This window comes from Dendrobates tinctorius, unplaced genomic scaffold (genome assembly GCF_039654945.1).
Source record: "Dendrobates tinctorius isolate UK_male_01 unplaced genomic scaffold, ASM3965494v1 ptg000070l, whole genome shotgun sequence".
NCBI classification, from domain to species: domain Eukaryota; kingdom Metazoa; phylum Chordata; class Amphibia; order Anura; family Dendrobatidae; genus Dendrobates; species Dendrobates tinctorius.
In genome coordinates this window covers 80,967,863-80,987,126 of record NW_027361738.1, presented here as the reverse complement: position 1 = coordinate 80,987,126, position 19,264 = coordinate 80,967,863, and the positions used below count along the sequence as shown (strand labels likewise).

Below are 19,264 nucleotides of genomic sequence, written 5' to 3'. Positions count from 1 at the left end.
GGGAGTGGGGGTTTGGGGGGGTTGGGGGGTTCAACTGCTTCAAAGAACCTTGAAAAAGTCCTGACTGAAGCAGAGGTGTGCATGCTCGACCTCCAATCCATTAACTGCCGTAGAAAACAGACTACCGTCCTCCGCTATTTTCAACCCTATAACGCATATTTCCGCTCCATACAATGAGGGGGGGTCTACAAATCCTGTTCCTGAGATCTAGAGCACCGTTCTGGGGATCCGAGCATTTGGACCCCCCCAGTCATGACCAAGTTATCCTCTAGCCTAAAGATGTGTGTTAACTAACTTACGGCTTTTAAATGAGCACGGATCATCATCGATCAACTACCCTACCGGAAGCAATCTTGGCCAGAAACTGTAACGTTTGCGTAGACTGTGAGAAAGTTCTTTAGAACAAAAAGTACACTGTCCGCATCCATTTCTTGCAACCTTGTCAACACATGCACTTAAAAAAAAACCCTATGTGGATTGCAATGTGCTGGAGAGGCGATAATAAAACCATTTTATTAAAGTGGATCCTGGCAAACTTTTTTGGCTGTATTTGACGTCTAGCAGGGAAATCGAGATGTATGGAGCTTTTGGGGCCAACCAAATAGACTGTATCAAAACAAACAGAACAGTATCATTACAAAATATTCTTAAATACAAAAAGCCACCTACCTGCTCCTGGGCTGCTGTATCCACTTTTCGTTGAAGCTCATCTCTTTCTAGTCGTGTGCTTTCCACCAGGGACGTTTCCGCTTCGAGTTTACCAGTCAGCTCATGGAACTTCTGTAAAAGGGACTCTTCTTCCACAAACACTTCTTGAACTTCCTTATGCAATTCCCCAACTTGTGAAGATGCATATAATTGGCGACTCTCAGTCAGATAGACACTTTCTTCTAATAAGTGAGTCCCGGCACCATCATTAGACACAACAGTTCGGCTGCTGACAGTTCTTGGAATATCCTCGTTATGTCCCATACATGATTCATCCTCTAAATGATCGTGATCTCTTTCGAAAGTCAGTGATTTCACTTTTTCCTTTAACTGGTTAATTTCACTCTGCTTTGACTGCAACTCTTCTGAGAGACCGGTAAGTTTTAGCGATAATTCTTCCTTATCCCGCTGTGCTATCTCTAGTTTTTCCATTAATTCCGTTGAGTCTTTCTCAACGACTTCTCCGACATGGAGTTGATCAGATGTGGTCAATTTAGAACGACCGACCAGAGACTCTCCCAATTTGTCACCTTTCAGTTCAGCAAGTTCATCTTTTAAAGCTTCATACCTTACTCTATACTCTTCCTCCAGCTTTGATTTACTGTCTTCTAATTGCTCTTTTTCCTTCGCCAGGAAGGTATACTCATCTTTCAGTTCATGATAGTTGACCTGAAAGTTCTTTTCGGCAAAAGAAAATGTGTTCTTCTGTTTTTCAATCTCTTCTTTCAGCTGAAGCTCAGAGTTTTTCAGTCTTTGATTTTCTGTTGAGAGAACTTCAATCTGATTTTTTAAGTCTAAATTAGCTTCTACGGTAAGGTCCTCGTGGTTTTCAGCATCTTTTGTTCTATTCAGTAAGGCATCATTTTCATCTTTGAGAATCCTATTATCAGCCTCTAAAACAGATAGTTTTTCCAAGAGAACTTCTGCACCTTCCACTTGTTTCTCAAGTTCCTTGATTCTCAGCTGTAAAACTTGAACCTCTTGCTCGATACTTCCCTTCTCTTTTTCCTCTCTTCTCAGACACGCCAACTCCTTTTGCAGTTCGTTAATCTGAATCATCATCTCTTCTGACTTAGGATCGTTGATTGATTGCGGGGAGACCTTAAGCTTTGAAATTTCCAGCATTAAATTATTCTGTTTGGTTATCAAGCTATCTTTTTCCAACTGCATGGAAGTGATGGTCTGGGTCATTTCATGTTGCACCTGATCGATCCTGTTTTTATATTTTGTTTCTAAACTATCTTTCAGGTTTTCGACATTCGTGTTATGGTCTCGAGTCAACTCGTCTCTAAGTTTCGAGAGTTCTTCTTCCTGACTGAATAAGAAATAAGTCCTAAGTTTCTCCAGCTCGGCTTCTTGAGACTCCGCCATCCTATCCAGCACCGCAACCTTCTCCCTTTCCAACATTTCTAACTTAATTTTATAATTCGTCACCTCGGCTTCATGTTTGGATTCTAATTCTTTGGTAAATTCCTTGGAGGCATTCAGTTCTGCCTTGAGGTCCTCAATGGTGCTCAAGAAACTGTTGGCTTCGTTGAGTTTGTTTTCCTTTTCGTTAAGGCTCTGCTTGGCTTTTTGGATTTGCTCCCGAGCAAAACTGAGGTCGTGAATTAGATCCTCGATTTGCATTTGCAGGTGGGATTTCTCCGATGAAACAATGTCAAGTTTCTTGGCCAATTCTTCTTCCATTTTCATCTTCTGCTCGTCGGACTGTAGCAGCCTGGCATTTAATTCACTGATGACAGCATTGAGTTCATCGATTCGTTCACTTGTCACGTTGATGGTCGTCTGGGCAGAGATGTTGTCTAGCTCTTGCTTGTGCTGGGCATGGATCTTCTTGATTTCTAACGCATGCTGCTTGACCAGCTCCTGCTTCATCTGAACAATTTGCTGTCCGTACATCTCGTCTAGCTCAGCCTGAAGCTGCTCCAGTTTTCTTTGTGTCTCTGCTTCCATTCGCAAAGCGAGGTCTGCCTCCGACTGACTGTCTTTATGATGCTTTTTCTGAAGGTCTTCCACAGCGCCCATTAACTGCTTGATTTCATCTGAGGATCTCCTCTCTCTTTGTTTGGAAGTGTTTAGCTCTTCAGAGAGACTATTTATTTCCAGGCTCTTCTGGGTTAATTGTTCTCTCAGTTCAGCGACAGATTTTTCGTCCGCACTGATTCTCTCTCGCAGTTGTGTGCACTTGATTTCTTCATTGTGTAAGGCTGATTTCAGGCTATCGGCCGCCAAATCCTTCTCATTCAGCCTTTCTTCATAGGAGGATTCGAGCTCTTTCTGCCGATCCTTGAAGAGAAGCGTGAGATTTAGATGGCACTGCAGACATGACAGACAGCATAACTACAAATCACAGTTTAGGCTTTGTTCTACGGCACAATAGTTAAGGTGGAGAACACCCCCTCCTAGTAGGATGGCTGTGGATACGGGTCCTGGGGGCTTTGTTCTGTACAGGTACATACTGTGCACAGATACATGGTTAATAGACCCCAAGGTAAGCAGATAATATGACAGGCTACAGGGGTTCAAGAGAAAGTGATCTTATTAATGTGTGACCCAGGAGACCTGAGCGGATCCCCCCAATGTACAGCTCAGCACCCAGACACAGGCGAAGATTTCACTGTGGCGGCAAAAAAATAGATCTCACTAATATATAATAATATATCCCTAATGTTTTATAAACCGCTTCTATAATTATTGCTTTAATATATAATATCCATCTAGAGATCCATGTCATATCTATACATCCATCTATATATCCATGTCATATCTATACATCCATCTGTAGATCCATGTCATATCTATACATCCATCTATACATCCATGTCATATCTATACATCCATCTATAGATCCCATGTCATATCTATACAGCCATCTATATCCATGTCATATCTATATATCCATCTATATCCATGTCATATCTATACATCCATGTCATATCTATACATCCATGTCATATCTATACAGCCATCTATAAATCCATGTCATATCTATACATCCATCTATACATCCATGTCATATCTATACATCCACCTATAGATCCATGTCATATCTATATATCCATCTGTAGATCCATGTCATATCTATACATCCATCTATACATCCATGTCACATCTATATATCCATCTGTAGATCCATGTCATAGCTATACATCCATATATACATCCATGTCATATCTATACATCCATGTCATATCTATACATCATCTAGAGATCCATGTCATATCTATACAGCCATCTATATATCCATGTCATATCTATACAGCCATCTATAAATCCATGTCATAGCTATACATCCATCTATATATCCATGTCATATCTATACAGCCATCTATATATCCATGTCATATATATATATATATATATATCCATCTGTAGATCCATGTCATATCTATACATCCATGTCATATCTATACATCCATCTATATATCCATGTCATATCTATATATCCATCTGTAGATCCATGTCATATCTATACATCCATCTATACATCCATCTATATATCCATGTCATATCTATACATCCATCTATATCCATATCATATCTATATATCCATCTATATCCATGTCATATCTAGAGATCCATGTCATATCTATACATCCATCTATACATCCTGTCATATCTATACATCCATCTATGTATCCATGTCATATCTATATATTCATCTATACATTCATGTCATATCTATACATCCATGTCATATCTATACATCCATCTATACATCCATCTATATATCCATCTATATATCCATCTATATATCCATGTCATATCTATATATCCATCTATACATATCTATACATCCATCTATAGATCCCATGTCATATCTATACAGCCATCTATATCCATGTCATATCTATATATCCATCTATATCCATGTTATATCTATACATCCATGTCATATCTAGAGATCCATGTCATATCTATACATCCATGTCATATCTATACAGCCATCTATAAATCCATGTCATATCTATACATCCATCTATACATCCATGTCATATCTATACATCCACCTATAGATCCATGTCATATCTATATATCCATCTGTAGATCCATGTCATATCTATACATGCATCTATACATCCATGTCACATCTATATATCCATCTGTAGATCATGTCATAGCTATACATCCATATATACATCCATGTCATATCTATACATCCATGTCATATCTATACATCATCTAGAGATCCATGTCATATCTATACAGCCATCTATATATCCATGTCATATCTATACAGCCATCTATAAATCCATGTCATAGCTATACATCCATCTATATATCCTTGTCATATCTATACAGCCATCTATATATCCATGTCATATATATATATCCATCTGTAGATCCATGTCATATCTATACATCCATCTATACATCCATGTCATATCTATACATCCATCTATATATCCATGTCATATCTATATATCCATCTGTAGATCCATGTCATATCTATACATCCATCTATACATCCATCTATATATCCATGTCATATCTATACATCCATCTATATCCATATCATATCTATATATCCATCTATATCCATGTCATATCTAGAGATTCATGTCATATCTATACATCCATCTATACATCCTGTCATATCTATACATCCATCTATAGATCCATGTCATATCTATACATCCATCTATGTATCCATGTCATATCTATATATTCATCTATACATTCATGTCATATCTATACATCCATGTCATATCTATACATCCATCTATACATCCATCTATATATTCATCTATACATTCATGTCATATCTATATATCCATCTATACATATCTATACATCCATCTATACATCCATCTATATATTCATCTATACATTCATGTCATATCTATACATCCATCTATACATATCTATATATCCATGTCATATCTATATATCCATCTATAGATCCATCTATAGATCCATCTATAGATCAAGCTATAAATCCATCTATACATCCATGTCATGTCAAATTCAAAGAAGCTTTATTGGCAGGATCAAATAAACATTAGTTTTGCCAAAGCACATATCTATACATCAATTTATATATCCATGTCATATCTGGACATCAATCTACACGGTGGGCCATTTAAAATGGATACACCTAAATAAAATGGGAATGGTTGGTGATATCAACTTCCTGTTTGTGGCACATTAGTATATGGGAGGGGGAAACCTTTTCAAGATGGGTGGTGACCATGGTGGCCATTTTGAAGTCGGCCATTTTGGATCTAACTTTATTTTATTTTTTTCAATGGGAAGAGGGTCATGTGACACATCAAAGTTATTGAGAATTTCACAAGAAAAACAATGGTGTGCTTGGTTTTAACGCAACTTTAATCTTTCATGAGTTATTTACAAGTTTCTCTTTGTTTACAGCCATTGACACAGGATAACACGTGAGGAGCGGATAGAAATTGTGTTGATGTCTGGTGAACGCAGTACCCGGGTCATTGCAGCAGATTTCAATGCAAGACGCCCTACGCAAGAAAACCGTCACATTCCCATTTTATTTAGGTGTATCCATATAAATGGTCCACCCACAAAAGTCTGCCTCATCACTGAGCATAATATTCTGTGTAAACTGAGGGTCCTGTCCTAATTTTTGTTTTGCCCATTCTGCAAATTCAGCGCGCCGATCTGGGTCACCAACCATTCCCATTTTATTTAGGTGTATCCATACAAATGGCCCACCCTGTATAGATCCATGTCATATCTATACATCAGTCTATAAATTTATCTATACATTCCTGTCATATCTATCTACAATATACAGCTGTCTCATGGCATAACATGAAAAAAGGAAGGCAGCACTCCAATAACTTGAAGTGAAAGGTGGATTTAATCAAACCAACATGGCCCGGCAACGATTCGGCTCACAATGAGCCTTTTAATATCTATCTACAATATAAAGCTTTCTCATGGCATAGAAATATGCCCTGGATGTACAGCATTACCTACAGTATGTCATGTCTCTCTGATATCTATTATTAACTATCCATTCCTCTATCCAGATTTCTTTCCACATCTATCTCATATTCATCTCTAATATCTATCTAAAATAATATCTAAAATAGATCTATCCAGCCATATATCTAAAATCCACTTCAAATTCAAAGAAGCTTTATTGGTAGGACATGAGTTTTCCCAATGCACGTGTACAGTAGGGAACAGGGATAGGGACTGTGGGAGCGATGGATGGTGGGGGCTATGAAAATCCACGGCATATCGTGGTTGTCTGTCTCGCCGCCTATGGCCGCGCTCACATACTGCTCTGCTATCTCCACTGCTGTGCCCAGGCGTTGGTCTGAATTGCAGATTTCTCTTATTTCCAGCATTATCAGCTCCTTACATTATCACACAGCAAATAATGTTACACACTTGATCACTCACACCCCCGAAAAAAAATAAAGTAACTACATACATTTTTACATCCGGGAAGTTAAAAATTAACCAAATATCTTGCGAAAGTAACGCAGCTGTGTCACCTTCCCGATTTACACATATGTGGCAAGAAAGCCGATTTAAAGTCATTTTAATTATTTTATTTCATAAATCAATAATAGACAGGGAAATAAGCAACATTTTAATATATCTTCTCAACAAAATCTGTTGAGAAGATATATTAAAATGTTGCTTCTTTTCTCAACAAAATCTGTTGCTTTCACCTCCTGGACTGATCTTTCACGCCCAATTTATGGGAGAATCAGTTAAACCCTTAATGACCGGAGCTTTTTTCGGTTTTGCGTTTTCGTTTTTCGCTCCCCTTCTTCCCCAGAGCCATAAATTACTATTGCGTCCAAGGTCAGAAAGGGGTTAAATCTGCACTCGGCGAATTTGAATTCAACTTTAAACTGTCCTTTAAGGAGAACTTGCAGTAGAATGTCCGTTTCCTCTAGCTCCTCCCCTTTCCATAGAATTTTATGAGCAGCAACTGTCATCATCTCCTATCTATCTCAGAAAATCTGTTTTCACTAAATACAGATTTTACAGCTTTTACCCATGAATTGAAAGTGAAAAATAACTGTTAAAAAAAAAAAACAGAAAAAGAGGGATTTTGGGTTCTTACCGTAAAATCTCTTTCTTGGAGCCTTTATTGGGAGACACAGAATGCCATGGGTGTATGCTGCTGCTGCTAGGAGGCTGACACTATGCAAAACACAAGAAAATTGGCTCCTCCCCGGCAGTATACACCCACCGACAGGCACCAAGTACCTCAGTTGGTGAGAAAGCAGTAGGAGAAGCAACCAAAAACTCTCAACATATGTACCAACCCAACAAGGGACTCGTAGACCCAACACGGTACAACTTAAACAGGGAGGGTGCTGTGTCCCCCAATGAAGGCTCCAAGAAAGAGATTTTACGGTAAGACCTCAAAATCCCTCTTTCTTTATCGCTTCATTGGGGGACACAGATTACCATGGGACGTTCCAAAGCAGTCCCAAGGGTGGGAACAGTAATAAAGGAACGAAAGGAGGAAGGGCTTAGGTCGGTCGATGAGCTACCACCGCCTGCAGAACCTTCTGACCAAAAGCTGCATCAGACGAGGCCTGGGAATGAACCCTGTAGAACCTTGCAAAGGTGTGCAAACACAACCAGGTTGCGGCCCTGCAGAGTTGCAAGGCCGGAGCTTGGTGTCGCACAGCCCAAGATGCTCCTACAGCCCGGGTGGAGTGGGCTCTCACTCCCGGAGGGGGTCGTTTTTCCTGAAGTCGGTAGGCTTCCAGAATGGTAGAACGAATCCTGCGAGCGATCGTGGATTTGGATGCTGGAAGCCCTTTCCGGCGACCTTCAGAGATGACAAGCAGGGAATCGGATTGGCGAAACGAAGCAGTCCTGGCAAGGTAGATACGCAAGGCTCTCACTACATCCAGCTTGTGGAGCGACTTCTCCAGAGGGTGAGCAGGCGCAGGACAAAACGAGAGAAGGACGATATCTTCGTTAATGTGAAACGGGGATACCACTTTAGGAAGGAAGGAAGGAACTGGCCTGAGGACGACATTGTCCTGGTGGAGGATAGGTACGGGGAACGACAGGATAAGGCAGCCAGATCAGAAACTCTCCTGATGGATGTAATGGCGATTAGGAAAGCCATCTTCCACGAGAGAAGGGACAGAGGAATGTCCTGGAGAGGTTCGAACGGCGCCTTTTGGAGAGCGCCAAGAACGAGATTGAGATCCCATGGATCTATAGGAGAATGATGAGGAGCCACATGGGCGACTCCTTGGAGAAGAGTCTTCACCTGCGGTGGGATGCCTTCTGATTTTATTTTCTTGACTACCCTTGGAATCAGGGCAAGGGGAGGAAAGAGGTAAGGCAGTTGGAACTGGGACCACGGAATTACCAGGGCATAGCAAACGATGGCTTGCGGATCCCTGGACCTGGCTACGAAGAGAGGAACTTTGTGGTTCATCCGAGATGCCATGAGATTGACGTCCGGGGTGCCCCAATGCTGGCATATCTGATTGAAGACTGTGGGGTGAAGGGACCATTCGCCTGACGCAAGGCCCTGGCGACTTAGGAAGTCGGCTGCCCAATTTTCCACCCCTGGAATGTGAACGGCGGAGACCGCCGGAACGTGACGCTCTGCCCAACGCAGTATCTTTGCCACTTCTGACATTACCTGCCTGCTGTGAGTACCGCCCTGGTGGTTTATGTACGCCACGGCCAACGTCTCCACTCCTCAAATGCCCACTTCATGGCCAACAATTCCCGATTCCCCACATCATAGTTGCGTTCAGATGGGGAGAACTTTCGAGAAAAGAAGGCACAGGGATTCATCTTAGAAGTCACAGGGTCTTTTTGGGACAAAACAGCTCCTGCACCAATCTCAGAAGCATCTACCTCCACCTGAAATGGAAGTGAGACATCAGGTTGCCGTAAAACTGGAGCTGATGTAAATCTCTGCTTAAGCTCCTGAAATGCTGAGACAGCCACAGGAGACCGATTCAGCACATCAGCGCCCTTTTTGGTCAGATCAGTCAGTGGTTTGACAATACCAGAAAAATTACCTATAAATTTACGATAGAAATTAGCAAAACCCAAAAACTTCTGGAGAGCCTTCAAAGCAGTAGGCTGAACCCAATCATAAATGGCCTGTACCTTGGCCGGGTACATTTCAATAGTCGATGGAGATAAGATAAATCCCAAAAATGAAATCCTCTGTACACCAAAGAGGCATTTTGATCCCTTAACAAACAGGGAATTCTCTCTCAAAATCCGGAACACAGTCCGGACGTGTTCCACATGAGAATCCCAATCACTAGAAAAGATCAAAATATCATCCAGATAGATGATCAAAAACTTATCCACAAAGTCACGGAAAATATCATTCATAAAGGACTGGAAGACAGAAGGGCCATTAGTGAGCCCAAAAGGCATCACCAGGTACTCCAAATGTCCCTCCGGAGTATTAAACGTCGTCTTCCATTCATCCCCGTGCTTGATGCGAAAAAGATTATACGCCCCCTGAGGTCAAGCTTGGTAAACCAGCAGGCACTCTTAATTTTGGAGAATAAATCAGACATCAGAGGTAACGGGTACTGATATTTAACCGTCATCTTGTTAAGGGAACGATAATCAATACACGGTCTTAATGAACCATCTTTCTTGGCCACAAAAAAAAAAAAACAGCCCCTAAAGGTGACGAGGATGGTCTAATAAGACCCTTCTCCAACGACTCCTTAATATAGGATCGCATAGCATCATGTTCGGGTACTGATAAGTTGAAGAGCCGACCCTTGGGAAATTTACACCCAGGCATCAACTCAATTGCACAGTCATAACTCCTATGAGGAGGCAAAGACCCAGACTTGCTCTCACTAAATACATCAGAAAAATCGGCTAGATAATCAGGAATATCATGAGACTGGGGAGAGGTGGAGAAAACAGGAGTGTCCCTAACAACACACTGACAACCCCAACTCACCACAGACCCAGATTTCCAATCCAAAACTGGATTATGAGTTTGCAACCAGGGGAAACCCAGAACAATAGTATCATGCAAATTATGCAGCACCAAAAATTTACAATTTTCTTGGTGGCCTGGGGCAACCCGCATCGTCACCTGGGTCCAAAACTGAGGTTTATTCTCCGCCAAAGGAGTAGCATCAATACCCCTCAAAGGAATAGGCGTCCGCAGAGGCGTCATGGAAAAACCACAACGTTTAGCAAAGTCCAAATCCATCAGATTCAACGCTGCTCCTGAATCCACAAAAGCCTTCGTGGAAAACATGGATAAGGAGCAGATCAGAGTAATTGCCAAAAGAAACTTAGGTTGTATACTGCCCACAGCAAATGTGTGTGCAAAACGTTTCTCTCATTTTGGGCAGACAGAAATAATATGAGAGACGTCTCCACAGAAAAAACACAGCTTATTACGCCTTCTAAACTCCCGACGTTGCACCCTAGACAAAACTCTATCACATTGCATAGGTTCAGACATTTGTCCAAAAGGTGGCAACTCCTCTCGTGTAGTTTTGCGTTCACGTAACGCCGATCAATTTGAATGGCTAATGACATAGAATCATCAAGACCAGAACAGGAAATCCCACCATAACATCTTTTACGGTTTCTGACAGACCCTTCCGAAAGAGAGCTGCCAAGGTATTATCATTCCAGGTAGTAAGGACCGCCCACTTTTGGAATTTTTGACAGTATAACTGCAGAATCCTGACCCTGGTTTAATGCCAACAGGGTTCTCTCAGCTTGATCAATAGCATTAGGTTCATCATACAACAACCCCTAGGCTTGAAAAAATGCATCCACATTAGTCAGAATAGGATCTTCAGGTGTCAGAGAAAAGGCCCAATCCTGGGGATTGCCGCGCAGCAAGGAGATGACAATTTTAACCTGCTGCGCAGAGCTCCCCGATGAGTTAGGCTTCAAGGCAAGAAATAATTTACAATTTTTCTTAAATTTCAAAAATTTAGACCGATCCCCAAAAAACACATCAGGAGTAGGGATCCTTGGTTCAGCAGCATGTGAATGAGCGAGATAGGCGGAAATTCTCCGCACTTCAGCAGTGAGCTGCTCCACACGATCAGACAATTGCTTAATCTCCATTTAAAAAAAAAAAAAATCCTCCTACGGCCCCAGAGAAAAAGAGGAAAAAATATACATATAATAAAAAAAAAAAAAAAAAATTCTGACACTTTTCTTTTTTTCTTTTTACAATTCTTTCCTGCTTTTGAGTACCCTAGAATCTGCGGTAAGGCTGGTCATTCTGTTATGAATGGGTCACCGAGGAGAAAAAAAAACAAAACAAGCTAAGTTTCAGAAAACCAGAGAAGTTGGTAACTATGCAGATTGTAGATCCCTGATCTTACCACACAACTAGCAGCAGCTGTGGAGCGTACCTACGATGTTCCTAGACACCTCGTCACGGCCGGAGGACTACATAAGCCTAAAGCAAGAAAAGGGAAAACTAACTGCCCCAGAGCAGACCCCAAAGGAATAGATAGCCCCCACACATGTATTGACGGTGAAACAAGATGAAGGCACAAATTCAGGCAGGAAAATAGGCTGAGCAAACGATGGGGCCCAAACTAACTAGACAGGAAAGGAAAGGCAAGTCACTATCTGCAACCTGCAAAAAAACCCTACAAAAATAATGTCTAACACTTCTGATAGCATAATTAACCCTGAAGTCACTAGACTTCTCCCACTATATCAGCACTCTGGAATATTCTGAGACAGAGCAAAAAGAGACCGAACTAGTAAGGGACAAAAAGCCAATTGGCAAAATACTGATAAATAAGAGTGGAAATTCAGCACAGCCCCCAGCCGGGGCTGGCTGACCACACAAAAAACTGAATAGACCAACAAAATCAAGTGTGAACATTAGCAGAAAAACTTAGCTTTAGATGACTGGAACAGAGCTGAAAACCAAGAGCTGACAAGCCAGAAGGAATCACCAGCAACTGAATAGGGCATCGGCTGTCTTAAATCCAATCTGAGAATCCTGAGATCCAATCATCATCCTCATTCTCAGGTGGCAGATCTCCACCAATCAAACCAGCCGCACCACCTCCCGTCGCCACCAGAGGGAGTCCAGAAGGGGAACTCACAACTGGTGAGAATGAACTCACAACAGTAATCTGTGTCCCCCCAATGAAGCGATAAAGAAAAACAGATTTCTCGGATAAGATATATTACATACTTGCTTATTTTCTTGTGTTCTTTCGATTTACAAAATAATAATTAATAGGATGCTTGCTCTTTAAGGCATGTTCATACGGCGGGAGAAAAAAATCCACCATGGAATAAAAGGCAAAAATCCAAGGCTGACCTTCTGATTAATGCTGTGGAGTGCAGTCTGTTCTACTTAACAGTCTGAGAGATCAGGATACTATGCAGAACCATCAGCACCATTGCAAACATTTAAAGAGAATCTGCCAGCAGATTTTAGCTATGGAATCTGAGAACAGCATGATATAGGGTCAGAGACCCGGATTCCAGTGATGTATCACTCACTGGGCTGCTTGGCGTAGTTTTGACAGAATTTCAGTTTTCTGCTGTAGATGTAGCAGTGGTCAAAACGCTGACCCGTGTATAACCCCACCCACACCCGCTAAACTGGCACCTCCAGTGTACATTGTCAGCAAGCTGCCAATCAGTGGTGGGGGTGGGGTTCCATATTATCTGGACTGCCTGGCAGGTGACATCTAGTCCTGCAGTGATAATCTAATGCTGATAAAACACTTACTGTACTGAAACTATAGCAAGCTACTGAGCAAGTGACACATCCCTGTAATCAGGCTCTCTGCCTCTATATCATGCTGGCTTAGATTAAATATCAAAAATCTGCTGGCAGATACCCTTAAGAAAATAAATAAGAAAAAGGGCTTAGAAAAATTTCCACTTTGGCTGATCTTTTGTTACAAGGGTTCCATCTGCCACCCACTGCTAGAATCCCCAATAATTAGTAGCAAGAGTTTGATATGCCAGCAGTGCCCCCACAGGAGAATTGAAGTATTACGTGCTGCTTTTTTAAATGAACACATTTGGGGGCTTTTTTTTTTTTTCTTTTTTAAGCTTCAAAAGGTTTTTTTTTTCTAAAAAGTTATCCTATATCTGCATCCACAGAAAAGGGGATAACGTGCCGAATGCTGTTGATCAAACTGGTGGTATACCCAGCAGTCTGGAGTATGGGGCTGTTTAGCACTGTCTGAAATAAAGCAGAGGGATGCGAATGCTCAATGGGACTACAGGAAATAAAGCAGCCACGTATTTGGCTTTCTCTGGCACTCCTATAGACAATAAATGAAGTAGAGGTCTCAATTCAAGACTAGGATAAAAAAGACCCATTTTTGGGTTCCAGATCCCCGATCTCAGAATCGCTGGGGGTCCCAGTGGACGGACCCCAGTGATTGCTTGTTATTTTGAGAATAACCTTTTTAATGCATGTACTGTGTTTGGGGCTAAAAATGCACTTTTCCAATTGGGCTCCATGTAGTAGATGTAATAATATTAGCAAATAGCTGGAATTAAAAAAGTAGTATAGTCCGCTAGCTGCAAGGTACTGACAGTTGGTACCCGGGGGGGTCGTTATGTACAACCAGCAGCGGATATGGGGGTCCATAGAAGAGTTTGGGACCCGTCATCACATCTCGTCCAACCGGTGGGCAGCAGAGACAAAAAGCTTGCCTCAAAGGATGTAAGAGCTGACGGATGAAACCAGGGTCACGTTCCTCAAAATGCAGGGCAACATCGCTGGTATGCGGTGGCTGTGATCCGAGAAGGTAGAAAGCAGGATAAACCCTTCTTGAGAAATGAACGGTCCTGGGAAAGGATCCTCGAGGTGGCTTGAGAAAAGGCTAGAACCCTTAAGAGATTGGACTATCCCTTAGGGTTCCCCACCTCCTAAGTGGGAGCAGGTGATGGTGCAGGTGACAGGGGAGGGTGTAGGGGGAGGTGCTGTTGCTCATTTCTACATGTTGGGGGCTTCGGAACTACCTGAAAACGAGTCACTTACAACCCAGGCACCTGGGAATTAGGCTCCTGGAATCAGGTGGAGGTAGTATCCCCCCCAGTCTCCAGATGAAGGAGAATAAGGGTGAACATTGTGGATGCCACAGCCGAGTCCCACCTTGGCAAGGCACATGCGCTACCGACGCCGAGAATTGCTGGCCCTACCTCGATCATGGTTTCCTTCACCCCCTCCTGCTCCTCCTCATCCTCCATCTTCGATGTGCTATTTCAGAGCACGTCGTCCACATAAGCCAGAAACTGGAAGTTCTGCAGCACTTCTTAAGTGAAGCGGCAACAGGCTCTGCTGAAGCCAATTTGTTTTGGAGACAAACCACACACCGTAGCAGAGTTACTGAGGCAGCGCATGTAGGTGCCAGCTCACCGACTGGTGTGTGACGTGATCATGTGGTGGAACTCCACGCTGCACATGCTGGCAAGGCTTTGTGAGCAGCAGAGGCCAATTGTGGAATACCAGCTCCAAAATGTCCGTCGGTATTCTGGTCAGCCTCCGCACATGACTGAAGAGAGGGAATGGATGTCTGACATTTGTGCAGTTCTCCAAGACATTGAGGACTCCACAAAGATGGTGAGCGGCGATGACACCATAATCAGCACAACAATCCCGCTTCTGTGTCTACTAAAACAGTCGCTACTGAAAATTAAACACAAAGCTTTACATGCGGACCAGATGGAGGAAGACACGAGACAGGGAAATACTACCCAGCCCAGCCTCATCTCATCTGCTCAACGTGGATTTAGTATCAATGAGGAGGAGGAGGAACAACAGGAGCTGGCTCATAGCGCAACGCAAAAGAGACTAGTACCCACACAAGCTTTGTCCCATCTCTCCTATGTAGATGGGTTGAGGAGAGGAATAGAGGAGGAAGAAATGGAGACATAGGAGGAGATGGAGAATAGTCATCATGGAGGAGACAGGGAAGCATTTGCTGTAGAGAGCTTGGCACATATGGCCGACTTTATGTACCAATGCCTTTCACGTAACCCTTACATTACATTCATATTGGCCAAAATAAGAGTACTGGTTGTTCACCCTTCAAGAGCAACGACCAAGAACAAGGGGGCATTCTCTTCGTTTGGAGGAAAGACAATTTCTACACCAGTATAGAAGAGGGATCTTCACGGTAAGAGCAGTGAGGCTCTGGAATTCTCTTCCTGAGGAAGTTGTGATGGCCAACTCACTGAATGAATTTAAGAAAGGATGGATACTTTTCTTGTGATTAACAGTATAGAAGGTTACGAATAACGTAATATTATAGGTAGATGGATGACCAAGCTTAGGGGAAGGAATTTTTTTCCCTATGGAGAAAATTGGCTTCTACTCTGTGGGTTTTTTTGCCTTCCCCAGGATCAGCAATGCAGAACAGCTGCACTAAAAATAGGCTGAACTAGATGGACATAAGGTCTTCCTTCAGCCTTCAAAACTATGTTACTATGATACAAGGAAAACTATGCATCTCTCCTTACTGAGACAAAGAGGTCTACCAAAATGGTGCTATACCAGAATGTCTTTGTCGAAAATACGCTGAAAAAAATCCCAACACACAACACTAATGGCAGGAGGAAAGCTTCCTTGCCCAACCAAGGAAGGGAGGAGAAGGAGACCCACGACAGGTAGAGCAGAGGCAGAGATACATTGTCAAAGGCCTGGGTTAACTTAATGACACCATCCCAGCATCCAGGCCCTGATGACTGGGTATTTTTAACTAGGAGGAAAAAGTTTTTAAAGATGGTCAAGCAATACTTTCAGCTATTGGGTTTCAAAGCTGGACACCTGGCATGAGCTGTTCTTCTATGCCTTGGAGGTGTTGTGCTGCCCTGCCGCTAGCATCTTGTCTTTATGCCTTTATGAGTGTAGTAGTACCACAACTACACTTTCAAAATATTTCATTGATGCCCGCAAGTGGTCTCTTTCAAGGGTGTATGGATGTCCCTGCTTGTGATTTTTGGCAGGCTTTGCACTGGAGTCTAGGAGTACCAATACATGACAATTAGAAAAGAATGTGAATGAGGCTCTCATTTAGGTGTAATGCAGGGTGTATCTTAGCCCCTCTTCCATCATATTTTTGGCAGTTAATTCTTCCTTTATAAATTACACTGACATTTCCAATGTTTTAATAAAAATTTCAATTTTGGTTTGCATAATTTTTCCTTTCTTTAAATCCTTTTAAAATGTTGCCTTATATACAAGTCATTATACAGGAAACAATGTTTCTTAACTTTTTTTTCCTGTAAACTCCAATTTCTTGTCGATTTTGAATGTTTCATTGCACTCATCTTTATCATCATTCCAGCATTGGAAAGAACACAGCAGTGATCCTGTATTTGTGAAAGCAGCACAATACATACGTATATACACCCCCCAACACTTCACACTGTTACAGCTGCTGATTGGACAGGCTGCTCCCATCAGTATTTGTGTCATTAGAGACACAGTGCTCACACATACACTGCACCAAATCTGTTGCTGTGTGAAGACATCAGTGACACAGAGCGATCTCATTCACACAGCAGAGGCTCAGCATAGATCACTGTTCAGTGTGTGTCTGGGGGAGGAGCAGCTCTCTGCTCTCTGCACTGAGGCTGCTGGAGGGGAAGAATTCGTTACTGTGTGATGAGGGCTGCTTCATGTGGACGGGGAGGGCCTGTAGCTATGGAGGGTGAGATTGTTGCTATAGAGGGCATGTTTGGAGTAGAGTAGGAGGTTTCGACCAGTTCTCATTTCAATGCCATAACACCCCCCCCCCCTTGGACGTTCTGTTCAGAAAGTAAAATTACTTATTGTCATAATTCTGCAGCCCAGATATGCACTGAGATTATGTGAAAAGCCCGGACAACCCCTTTAAAGACAGGAGAGCAGGAGCTCCTTGTGTCCATTTGTGCTGTAGATACACACACTATATTGACAACATTTTGATGTTCGTTCCAAGCATGTGATTGATTCACATGTCCAAAAAGTTCCTTTAACTTGTCAACATCTGCGTCATCCGTGCAAGTCCTGATTGCTTTCTCTCCTGCACTGCACCGATCAGACTGACCAGTGTCGGGCAAGGTACGATAGAGCAATTCACTCAGTGATCGGGTTGGACGCTTTGTCAAAGTTATCCATCATCAAAGAAGGCAGTCTCCGGACAATAAGATGCACTCACTTTTTAGCAAGATTTTTCTTCTTGCTAAAAAGTGCGTCTTACAGTCCAAAAAATACAGTATTTAAGATTAGCTAATATTGATTGACTTCTAGTTGGTTACGATAATCTCACAGTCTCCTAGTTGTCAAAATGGTAATTTGTTGAACCATATACATCACTGAAGCCAGCCTAACTTGGGGTTACATGGCGACTTTGGCTATGACAGAGGTTGCAGAGCCAAAGATCGAGATATTTTGCCACAAGCAAGTCACAAAAAGTCAGTGAAATTTTTTTTGTTCTTAGAGAGAGTACAACTTTGAAGAAAAGGATCAGTGTGAACCAAGTCTTACATAGTTGTTTTTCCTCATACACACCTGTTGTACAGCAAGAATCTGATCCTGCAGAGACGCAACCTGTATCCGCAACTCCTCATTCTCCTTCTGGCAGCACTTGAGGTGGTGATCTTGCTCCTCCAGCTGCTGCTGATAGGTGAGGATTTGTTGCTTCGAGTGAAGGAGATCTGCCGCTGTGCTCGAGTGGCTGGTGTTCCTCAACGTCTCGCCGGCCTGTAGCTGTAAATAAAAGTGTTCATATTAATAATGTGGTCTTTATTATTATTTTAAATAAATTTCTATATATTTATTTTTAATTAAAGCTATATGCTTAGTTGCTTATTTTTTTTGCTACTAAAAAATAGTAATGTTGATATAACAAAACACGCTTGGACTTCCTACTGCCTAATATCGGCAGCAACGTATGAAGAATAGCCAAAATTTAATCACACTGAGTAAAAAAAAATATATTTAGTTTTTATATGTATTTTTTTTAAACTAAAGCCATATGCTTTTTTTATGCAATGAAAAAAAATATATCTATCTCTAACTGTTTTGTGCCTACAGTTTCTATGCTGGCCTAGGCATCTCTATGGCAGTAGACTACAAACAACCTGTGTAGTCTGACGCTGCAGTCATAATTCCTTCTTTTTGCTTAGCAGGGGACAGATGGCTGTGAATGCACCTGCGGGAAGAGACTACCCTGTTCTAGGGATAGACGTGGGTCCCAGTGGTCGGATCCCCGGTAATCAAGCATTTACGGCTCATCCCACGATGTGTTTGTGTTCCTTAAAAGGGTTTGTCCGTTCACAGCTTATTGATGACCTATTCACAGTAAAGGTCATCAATATGAGATCTGTGGGGGTGTCTGACTGATCAGCTTATATTTGGATTGGATGTAAACACTTCCAGCTCCATTCAATTAGTAGAAGCCGCTGCTGGGTACTGCAGGGCACCTTCTATCCAAAAAAAATAGCAAATAACAACTGATCAGTGAGGAGCTCCCCCCCAACGATCATATCCTCTAAAATTAAATTAGTTCAGTACCAAGACCTTCAATGGAAGTCTTTAAACAGCGGCCGGACAGACATCTGTCTGAGATGGTTTAGT

At 42.1% G+C, this 19,264-nt stretch overlaps 1 protein-coding gene across 9 annotated transcripts in view; it reads right to left on the bottom strand.

Annotated features, from left to right (window-relative positions):
- AKAP9 (A-kinase anchoring protein 9) overlaps positions 1-19,264 on the bottom strand; it is a 234,048-nt gene that overhangs the window by 174,095 nt on the left and 40,689 nt on the right. For all 9 annotated transcript variants that reach the window (XM_073581981.1, XM_073581974.1, XM_073581976.1 and 6 more), the window contains 2 exons: positions 18,197-18,394; positions 670-2,997 (listed from right to left, as the gene is read on the bottom strand). In XM_073581981.1, coding sequence (XP_073438082.1) covers positions 670-2,997; positions 18,197-18,394 — 2,526 coding nt within the window. The remainder of the gene's footprint in view (positions 1-669; positions 2,998-18,196; positions 18,395-19,264) is intronic.